Raw genomic sequence first — 11,312 nt, 5'->3', positions numbered from 1 at the left:
CATCACTCTTTAATATTTATAAAATCATTCAAATGGCCAAGGTCTTCATCAATCATTAGCCCTTGACAACCATCAATCACTTCCAACCACAATTCAATCAGGAATTCAAATCACAAATAAGCTAAATGTTCGCTCCAAGTAAACATTCAGTTTCATGAAGAAACAAGACATTCAAGCAGGGCAGCCTACTTTGAGGAGTCACGGACAGCAGTACACATGGAGGAAAAATATGAAATTTCTACAGAACAAAGGTCTATGATTCTAGTTTCAAATGCCACTGACGGCACCTTAAACGGATTTTCCTACACCAAGATACAAGCATTTTACTGAGACTGGTCAGTGAAATCCGAAAATCTGAAGACTCATTTTTCACTTGTGAAAAACTCCTTTTTCTCTTTTAACACCATAAGGTTTTTATTCAAACCATCCATACCTTTCTTATATAACTCTAAAACAACATATTCCAGGCATTTCCAACCATTACGTTTCAAAGAAAATTTTAAAAAAAACAAGCTGAGCTTCCAACTCAACCTTCGGCTACCACAAAAGAAATTCCAGCACTTATATACCAACATTTATGGTTCAATCCTTCAATATATCCAATATTTCATTGCCAAACAACTTAAAATTTACATCTCTTATGTATTACTAAACCATTATATTCCAAGGGAAGAATAAAATAAATTTCCAGAAACCAATTATAATTTCCAAAGACAAACTGAAAATTCTGGTTCATCCCCTCGGCTATCAATACTTTTCCAGCACTTAGAGTTTTATAAATCCAACTTTTCCTTGGCTAAAACATGGTTTTAGATTCTCAAATTCATCATGTGAACCTTTGGCTAACTAATTAACATTTCTGGTTCAAAATCGAATTCGAATAACAGGTTTAAACATCCCAAAAATTCCAGAAATCTGTCCAGCTAGATACGGATGAACATGCATGAAGAAACTTTCTGTTTTCATTTTATTTTCTCGGTTAAAACATGCTATTAATCTCTCAACTTCCTCATGCAATTACTTAGCTAAACAATGAACATTTCCAGTTCAAGAGTTGAATTTAAACCATGATTACAAACCCCAAAATTTCCAGGTTTAAACCTCACGGCTTTTTCTCAAAATTTCCAGCAATAACAATGGTTCTAAAACCAGATTTCCCTTGGTTAAGTTGAGGTGTTAGGAGCTCAAATTCAATATGCAGATGCTTAACCACTGATTAACATTTTCAGTTTAGAAATCGAGTTCAAATAACAGCCATCAACTTCAAGGTTTCTAAAAAAATTATCCCAGCTTGGCTCGGATGAACATGCATGTGGCAGGTTGCATTTTGATTTTATTTTTCTGGTTTAAACTAATTAATTAACTACATGCAGAGCCTAATTAACTTGTTATTAACTAACTAATTATGGTTATAAGCTCAAACAACAAAATTAAACCAAATCAAGCTGCATTAATCAAGTTAAGCTCTCGGCAGTTTCCATCACTTGCGCATAACAGAAATTCTTCTTTTCTTAATTACAAATCCGGCTGCCTAAACTCACATGCATGTTCCTAGATGACTTAACCTTCTTGTTTTTAGTTGGTTAAACATTTAATTGAGCTCAGATTGTCGCAGGGTATCAGAAATAATGCTACATTTCCAAACCAATTCCTCGGCAGAGCCATTTAGCCAAAACAGAAATTTTTCTAGTGACTTAATATCATCATCCGACTGCACAAGCAACTCATGCAAGCTCTGATATGGCTTCATCTACTAGCAATTAACTTAATTAGCCCAGAAATTACCTCAGATATGAACTCAGCTCACACACGAAAATCTGGAAATTTCTTTCCTTCCTCTCGGCTTCACGCGCAAGTTTGATTCTGGTTTTTGGTTTGCAGCTGGAATGGTGTTGCGGTGAAGATGGTTGCAGCTGGTGGATGTTGAAAAGAAAACAGAGGAGACTCACGCACAACCTCTCCCTATCTTCCTTCAACTAACGGACAGAACCAGAAAATTTGTTTTGCAGCTCGCGGATTTCCCTCTCTCGCTCTCTCCTTTGGTCGACGATAGCAAGGCAGAGTAGGAGTGCAGTGGTGGTTTGGGATATGAAATGAAGAAGAAGAGGTATGGTGCCGCGGTTTTGGAGAAGAGTTTGAGTGTAGGAAATGGTTGCGTATAGAATTGGTGAAAATGTGATTGGTCGATTGAGCGGTGATTGAAATGCGGTTAGAGGGATTGTTTGGTTTTGCATGGAAATGTTGTGGTTGTAAGGGCATTTTAGTCTTTTCACTTTGCTTCCTAACCTCTACTTAAATTTTCCATTCTAATCTTAAAACCAAAACTTATCCCCAAGTGTGATTTGAACGCCTGATTATACACTAGTATACTTAAACCATTTTTATCAAATATTTATCGATTACACTTTAATATTAAGGTTCCTAACATTATTTAGCGATTAAATTAATTATCCGAATATCCAATTATTTATTCTCAAGAAATAGAGTTAGTCTAACTCGAAATTTATCGATTTAGTAATATAGAATCAAGCGAAATAATAATTTAATACAAGTGTGACAATTTGCACATAAAATTATTTTTACGCACTTATTGTGAAAACAAAGAAGGATAAGACTATAATTATCGAAATTTTCACGCCTTAAGTATGTTTAGTATATTAGTATCATGTTTATCTAAAATTCATTGGTTTTCATCTTAACGCGGAAATTCCTATTAACATTTAACATTAGCAACTAATTGGAATTTAAATAATTTGTTTTAAGATAGTAAGTTTATCGACTCAAGTGTCATTAATTTCGCATAAGGGAATTTAAGTATTCTAACATTTTATGCTAAGGCGAAAAATTTAATCTAACTCTAAAGATATTAATTTAGTCTAGCAAAACCAAGAAATTTCATAACTTAGGAAAAATTATATTATTTTTCACATAACCCTATTTTTACATACTTAGTTGCGAACAAGTAAAAGTGATGCTAGAAATTATTAAGGAATAAAAGAGATGCAAATGAAATATGCACTGGCTTATATATATTTTCAGGGTTCTCACATCCTCCCCTCCTTACAAAGAATTTTGTCCTCAAAATTCATACTTTCTAAGGAAATAAATCAGGGTACTTTTTCTGCATTTCTCCCTCCAATTCCCAAGTTGCTTCCTCAAGTCCATGATTTCTCCATAGAATCTTTACCAGAGGAATTTCCTTATTTCTCAGCTCCTTTACTTCTTTTTCCAAAATCTTGACTGGTCCCTCTTCATACGTTAACGTCTCATCCACTTCAATTCCCTCCAGTGGCAGCACATGACTTGGGTCGGAATAATATTTCTTAAGCATGGAAACGTGAAATACATCGTGAACCTTAGCCATGCTTGCGGGTAACTTCAGCTGATATGCTACATTCCCAACTCGCTTCAAAATTTCGAAAGGTCCAATATACCTTGGCTTCAGCTTCTTACCTTTCTTAGACACTACTCCGCCCTTCAAGGGTTTAATTCTTAGGAAGACCTTGTCTCCTACTTCGAATTCCAAGTCTTTCCTCCTTGTGTCGGCGTAGCTCTTTTGTCTACTCTGAGCGGTTTGAAGCCTTTCTCTAATTAGTTTCACTTTCTCCTGGGCTTCTTCTATCCAAGGTATCGCTGTTGGATCTACAATCTTATTCTCTCCTATTTCATCCCAATGAATCGGAGATCGACACCTTCTCCCATACAAAGCTTCATAAGGTGTCATTTGAATGGAGGCTTGATAACTGTTGTTATACGCAAATTCTACTAAGGTCATATAATTACTCCATTTACCTCCAAAATCCAATATACACGACCTCAGCAGATCCTCCAAAGTTTGAATTGTTCTTTCCGACTGCCCGTCGGTTTGGGGATGATAAGCAGTACTAAATTTCAACTTGGTCCCCAAAGACTCCTGAAATTTCTGTCAAAAACGCGAGACAAACCTTGGGTCTCGATCAGACACAATATTTACAGGGATACCATGTAATCTTAGGATCTCTTCTGTGTACAACTTGACCAGTTTTTCCAAAGAAAAGCTCATGCTTACGGGTAGGAAATGTGCAGATTTAGTGAGTCGATCAACTATTACCCAAATTGCATCAAATCCTTTTTGACTTCTAGGCAATCCCGTTACAAAATCCATTGTTATATGTTCCCATTTCCATTCAGGGATTTCTAACGGTTGCAATAAACCAGAGGGCTTCTGATGCTCGGTTTTTACTTGTTGGCAGATCAAGCATCTCTGTACAAACTCGGCCACGTTCTTTTTCAAACCTTCCCACCAGTATAATCCCTTCACATCATGATACATCTTAGTCACACCTGGGTGTATAGTATACTTCGATCGATGTGATTCTTCTAAAATTTCTTTTCTTATCTTTTCATCTGCCGGAACCTCAATACACCTTCAGACCCTAATTTAAAATCTAGGGTTTCCCCTTTTTGCACTTTCTCCAAATTCTTCTGAATCATAGGGTCCGTTTTCTGAGCCTCCTTAATACGCTCTAGTAATGGTGATTTTAACGATAAGCTCCCAAATAAAACCTTCAATTTCTCCAAGCGAGGGTTCCAACCACTTATTTCTTCTAACATATCCCACTCTTTAACCATTAACCCTACTACTTGGGCCTTTCTACTTAGAGCGTCAGCTACCACATTAGCTTTTCCTGGGTGGTAATTAATTGAACAGTCATAATCTTCCAGAAATTCTACCCACCGCCTTTGTCTCAAATTTAGTTCCTTCTGGGAGAACAAATACTTGAGGCTCTTATGGTCCGTATAAACCTCGAAAGTCACGCCATACAAGTAATGTCTCCATTTCTTTAAGGCAAAAATCACTGATGCTAACTCTAGGTCATGAGTTGGGTAGTTTTGTTCATGAGGTTTCAGTCTCCTGGAAGCGTAGGCAATCACTTTACCATTTTGCATTAAAACACATCCTAGACCTTCTCCAGAAGCATCGGAGTACACGGCATAACCTTTTTCCCCGTCAGGTAACACCAAAACAGGAGCGGATGTTAAACGCTTCTTTAATTCCTGAAAACTTGACTCGCACTTCGGAGTCCAAATGAACCTATTTCCTTTCTTGGTTAGCTCGGTCATGGGTCCAGCAATTTTTGAAAAATCCTGTATAAATCGCCTATAATAACCTGCTAATCCCAAGAAACTTCTAATTTCAGTTGGAGTTTCTGGCTGTTTCCAATTCATAACGGCCTCAACTTTTGCCGGATCCACGGCAATTCCATCTTTGGAAACCTTGTGCCCTAGAAAAGATATTTCATCCAGCCAAAACTCGCACTTGCTGAATTTGGCATACAACTTATGCTCCCTTAATATCTGTAAAACTATCTCCAAGTGCTTAACATGTTCCTCTCGAGTCTTAGAGTATATCAAGATATCATCGATGAAAACCACTACAAACTGATCCAGATACTTCTTAAAGACTCTCTGCATTAAATCCATGAATGCCGCTGGTGCATTAGTTAAACCAAAAGGCATGACTGTGAACTCAAAATGTCCATATCTCGTACTAAAAGCAGTCTTGGGTATATCCTCCTTCTTAATCTTTAACTGGTAATACCCTTGCCTCAAGTCCAGCTTAGAGAAAACTACTGACCCTTGCAGTTGGTCGAACAAACTATCTATCAACGGTAGAGGGTATTTATTCTTAATTGTAATCTCATTTAACCCTCGGTAATCGATACACAACCTCAAGCTTCCGTCCTTTTTCTTAACAAATAGAACGGGTGCTCCCCACGGTGAATCACTTTCCTTCACAAAACCTTTCTCCAAGAGATCTTGCAGTTGAATTTTCAACTCCTTTAGCTCGGCAAGAGCCATTCGGTACGGAGTTTTAGAAATTGGAGCCGTTCCAGGCACCAAGTCGATCTTAAATTCCACTTCTCTTTCCGGCGGTAGAGTCTTTAGCTCTTCGGGAAAAACATCCGGAAATTCTCGTACCACTAGTACATCTTCTAACTTCACTTGATCACTGGGAGCATTAATCAAGAAGGCTAAGAAACCTTGAGCTCCTTTTGACAACATTTTCCTCGCCCGTATCCCTGAGATCATAGCAGATGATGCTAACCTACTCTTAACATCTAACCGCAGGGTTGCTTCTCCAGGTATACAAAATTCTACCACTTTCGCTCGGCAATCAAGCTTAGCATGATACTGGCCTAGGAAATCCATTCCTATGATAACATCGTACCCTTTTATGTCCAGACTGATTAGATCCACTAGCATTTTACGCTCTCCAATCCAGAATTCACAATTCTTATAGGCTAAGCTAGCGATTATCTTCTTATTACCAATTGGTGTCCTAACTTCAAGATCGAAGGGTAATCTGACAGGTTTCACATCTATTCCAGACATAAAAGATGGATTTACGAATGAATAAGTTGCACCAGGGTCAATTAACACTTTAGCTAATCGATGAAAAATGGGGAGAGTACCTTCCACGACTTCCGAGGAATCAGGTACAGGTTGATCATCTATAGCATACACTCTGGCAGGAACTGTCGGCCGGCTCCCTCCAGAAGTGTTGGGTCTAGCGTTCGGAGTAGTCCCTTCCTGCACTTTTGGACACCCAGAAATTTCGTGCTCGCTACTTCCGCATCTCAAACACTTCCCTTGCTTCTTCCAGCAACCATCTATAGTATGGCCAGGTTTCTTACAATATACACAAGTCACTTGGGGAATTATTGCTCAGCCTCCTTGCGAGTTATTCCTAGGTTGTCCTCTTCCCATCGGTCCTACTCTAGCTCCATTATTTCGTCCCCCAGCATTCCTTGCCCCGGTTCCTCTTGCTTGAGCACCTCGCGGTGCTCCAGGACTATTCACTCCACTAGTTCCTCGGCCCACTTTGGCCGGTGGAGCATTTCCATACGTCGGCTCCCGACTACTGCTAGGAGCAAATCTTTTCATGGCCTAAAAAGATTTCACTTGAGCTCTAGCTACTTCAACTCTCTGGGCTCTCTCGACGGCATCTCCAAAAGTATCTATCCTCACGGCAGCTAAACTTTCCTGTATTTCTACATTCAGTCCCTGCACAAACCTTCTGACACGCCTTTGCTCCGTGGTTACCAATTCGGGAACAAATCGGGATAGCTTTGTGAACTGGACTTCATATTCGGCGACACTCATCGCCCCTTGCTTACATTTTATGAAGTCATCCTCTCTCTTTTCTTGGATGAGAGGTGGAAGAAATTTGGCATTGAACTCCCTTGTGAAGTTTGCCCAAGTCCTTGGAGTATGGTTCATGTCCCAGGTAACCCTCACCAGGTTCTACCAGGAGCGAGCAGCTCCCTCAAACTGGAATGCGGCGAAAGTCACCTGTCGCTCTTCCGTGTAGTTTAAAGCTGTGAAGATGTCAGAGATTCTCTCCCACCATCCCTCAGCTATCTCAGGTTCGGGTCCTCCGTAGAACTTAGGAGGTCCAAACTTCAGAAACCTCTCCAGTGCCCGATCGTCGGAATCAGCTGGGCCTCCTGGGTGATGCACTGGTCCAGCGGCTTGGTGTTCAGTCAAGCGCTCTAGGACATCAGTGATACGGTTAATAGCGGTGCCCACTCCGTCTCCGGCCCCGCCCTCTTGCCCTTGGTCTCGATTGACCTCGGGTTCCCTGTCACCACCCGCTTCCGGGTGTTGTCTAGTGGGTCTCCCACGGCTCCTTCCTACTACTTGGCGATCCATTGCCTAATTATGCCTATTACTGAAGGGTAAGACAATTAGGCAAAAATTTTATTTATATTTCATTATTAATATTCTTTATGTGATTAAAATCAACATGGAAATGGAGGAAAAGGAAATGAAACACTTATCATATATTTCCGCGGAACAGTCATACAATTAACAAGTTGGGACATTTCCAAAAGTAAGGCACATAAGTTAGCAAAAATACATACAGATAATCCCTTAAACAAAAAATTAGGGATATGGTGCCTCTGAAGTAAGTCATTCACTTAGACAAAATTTGATGACTTAACTAATGTCCCTTTTCTGATCCTACATATCTAGTACTATTAAGTCAACCTAACCTAACCCTCAGCAGGGCTATCAGGAGCGACGTCCTCAGCCGGATCCTCCTCTGGATCCTCCTCTGCGCCTGCCTGCTCGTTACCCTGAAGGTAACTAGTGGCCTCGTCCACTAGCATAGCGGCATCAGCCCTGATGCCAGCACTCCTATCACGGATCCCCTCAGCTAGTCGGGTCACCCTAGACCTCTGTCGCTCTATCTCTAAACGAGCAGCCTCCAGCATATTATGCTCAGCAGTTAGCCTAATCTCCAAATCGGCTATGCGGTCGAACTGGGTATCCACCATGATACTCAGCTCCTCCACATCCTGGGTCAAGGTGTGGTTAGCGTCCCACAAGTGGCGGCGCTCATCATCAAGGGATAACACCAAGGCGTTGGGATAAGCGTACATGGCTCTACACTGGCATCTAGGGTGCCTATCAGCAGGTGAGTATCGAACTCGGTCTCCTCCACCTCGAGGCCTATAGGAAATGGATCTCAGCGGCTCTACATGTCCATTAGCCGCGCTACTACCATTAACATGTCCATTACCATTCTCCATACCTGCAAAATAATCAATACTTAAAGGTTAGAACTTAAATAGCTAACTGAATCAGATATCACTTAAGGTATATCTAATGGTCTCAATTCTTATTCCTAGAGAGGATTAGGGTCTCTAACATATCTAATATATCTTTCAAATAACTTTTCTAACCTAGGCTCTGATACCAACTGTGGCGACCCCACTTCCCCCTAAGGCGAACCCAATGGTTGGCGGGCCGCCTGCCCAGCTCTCGCCAGGACTCACGCAAGCATTCTAACCCAAATCCTTTCGAAGAATAACCTAATCTATTACAAAACAAATTTTTTTTTTCCAGAAGAAATCGATTTCTATCACCACATTAACTTCAAAGATAACAGTGATTTAAAATAGCCAATCGAGGCTCTTAAACGTCCCACGGACTACATACCAAGGTATAAAGTCGTACCAATCCGGACAAATAATTACATCACTAATACAAACTTACAAGCCAAACACTCCAATTTAGGGTTTACACATTTTCCAGCTTCAAGTGGCAATCCAAAATGAAAGTACATAAGCTCAATTAACGCATTACAGCCCACAAAATAAGTCTTAGCAATCAAATACATTCCAAAAGGGAAACATGAGTAAGATTCAAAGCTTTCAACTTCTAGAGCCTGTTAAGGAAAACAAATAAACGTGGGGTGAGCTAAAGCTCAGTGGTTCCCGAAAACATGCAATCACGTAAATCAAACAGCGGATAATGACTTAACAAATTTAAACAGTTAGGAAAGCGTATAACAGCACAAGGTAGGATACATGGGCTCTCAGGAGCCATTTTCCTCGCTTGATCACCAATTATCGTAGTTGACCCTCCGTCAACACTCACTACTTATGATCCATGTAGAGTTTCTCATTTTGTTACCTAACCCGTCACCATTCATTCCCCTGTCCCGGGCCCGCTCACCGACTAAGGACGCAGTATACTCGAGATATACCCGTAGATAATTGGAAGCAGTATACTTGCGTATACCCTTAGATAATTGGGAGCAGTATACTTTAGTATACCCTCAGGAAATTGGTCGAGGGATTCACCCAGCGACATTTCCGTAGTTGGATTCAGAAGTCGAGGGATTCACCCAACGACGCAACTACATTTAGATTCAAGGATTCATGAGAAAAATGATTCACGCAAGTCACCACTCGAACGGCTAGTGTGATAAAGTACACACCGCTCACTTCGATGGATCAAAAACTAGTTTTGCAAATTATCACTTATCGAGTCTAGAAAGCACTTAAATCAGGTAGGAAAAGAACAAGCAGGGACACTCACCAAGAGTGGAGTTCAGATATCAAGTTGGGAATCGAATTCCGCGTCCTCGCAAAATCCTAGAATACCAAATTTTGAAACTATAAGTTTTCTATTCAATTTTTAAACTTATTCGTATAGGGAATTATCTAATATATTACTAGTTTACTTTTTCAAGAAAATTTCAAAAATCTACTTAGGTTGAAACTTTGACAAAAGTAGTAAAAATGTTTCTTATAGTTTTCCTTGAGATACTTTTCCTTAGAAAAGGGTAACTAGTATTATTTTCTTGAAACAATTCGACCATCCACTTAGGATTGAAATTTTGTAAAAGTAGGAAATGTTTTATATGGCTTTCCTTAAAAATATTTTTCTTTATACGAGTGCGGTTAGTACTATTTTATTTAGAATAAATTTTCCTTGCCGAGGAAGTTTTCTGCTATTTTTAGTTAAAGTCACTAAAATCTTGTATTTTGGAAATTTTCCTCTAGACAATTAGCCAGGGACAAATTTTAAGGAAAGAAAAGGAAATAGATCAAGACTTAGGGTTTTAAAACTAGTGAAATCATTTTCTAAAAGTAATAAGGCTAGTTTACGCTTAAAGGAGAAATATTGAGTTGGCAAGGTTCAGAAAATCCCTACACGAAATTTCTAACTTTAACATTTAGTGCTAAGTTTTATCATACCATACTAGAGTGAAGATATATTTAAATAGCTTGCTTAAAACTTCTCAAGTTCACAGGACCAAAATGGATTCCTTACGATTCCGATTTACCAGCACATAATATTTCAGATTTATCAATATAATCAACTCACATTTCAAATAGAAATCTCACTAGGGCTTCGTCAATCATTAGCCCTAGGTTTCAACAGATTCAATTCTGATCAAGAATAAAACGAATAACCAAGGCTTCGTCAATCATTAGCACTTGGTTTTGGCAAGCTCATATCACATCTTAACTAAAACAAAAATGAAGGTAAGGCCTTCAAGAAATTCCAGCAATCAAAGTTCATCACTCTTTAATATTTATAAAATCATTCAAATGGCCAAGGGCTTCATCAATCATTATCCCTTGACAACCATCAATCACTTCCAACCACAATTCAATCAGGAATTCAAATCACAAATAAGCTAAATGTTCGTTCCAAGTAAAAATTCAGTTTCATGAAGAAACAGGACATTCAAGCAGGGCAGCCTACTTTGAGGAGTCACGGACAGCAGTACACATGGAGGAAAAATATAAAATTTCTACAGAACAAAGGTCTATGATTCTAGTTTCAAATGCCACTGACGGCACCTTAAACGGATTTTCCTACACCATGATACAAGCATTTTACTGAGACTGGTCAGTGAAATCCGAAAATCTGAAGACTCATTTTTCACTTGTGAAAAACTCTTTTTTCTCTTTTAACACCATAAGGTTTTTATTCAAACCATCCATACCTTTCTTATATAACTCTAA

At 39.3% G+C, this 11,312-nt stretch overlaps 1 protein-coding gene across 1 annotated transcript; it reads right to left on the bottom strand.

Annotated features, from left to right (window-relative positions):
- Positions 1-4,374: 4,374 nt before the first annotated feature.
- LOC140006925 (uncharacterized) lies at positions 4,375-6,927 on the bottom strand. Its single transcript, XM_072049601.1, has 3 exons — positions 6,760-6,927; positions 5,784-6,672; positions 4,375-5,471 (listed from the first exon to the last, which is right to left on the bottom strand). Exons 1-3 carry the CDS (start codon positions 6,925-6,927, stop codon positions 4,375-4,377), a joined length of 2,154 nt encoding a protein of 717 aa, XP_071905702.1.
- Positions 6,928-11,312: the final 4,385 nt, after the last annotated feature.

Source organism: Coffea arabica, chromosome 5e, assembly GCF_036785885.1.
Source record: "Coffea arabica cultivar ET-39 chromosome 5e, Coffea Arabica ET-39 HiFi, whole genome shotgun sequence".
Taxonomy (NCBI): Eukaryota; Viridiplantae; Streptophyta; class Magnoliopsida; order Gentianales; family Rubiaceae; genus Coffea; species Coffea arabica.
The sequence above is the reverse complement of the archived record's forward strand: the minus strand, read 5'-3'. Positions and strand labels throughout refer to the sequence as shown.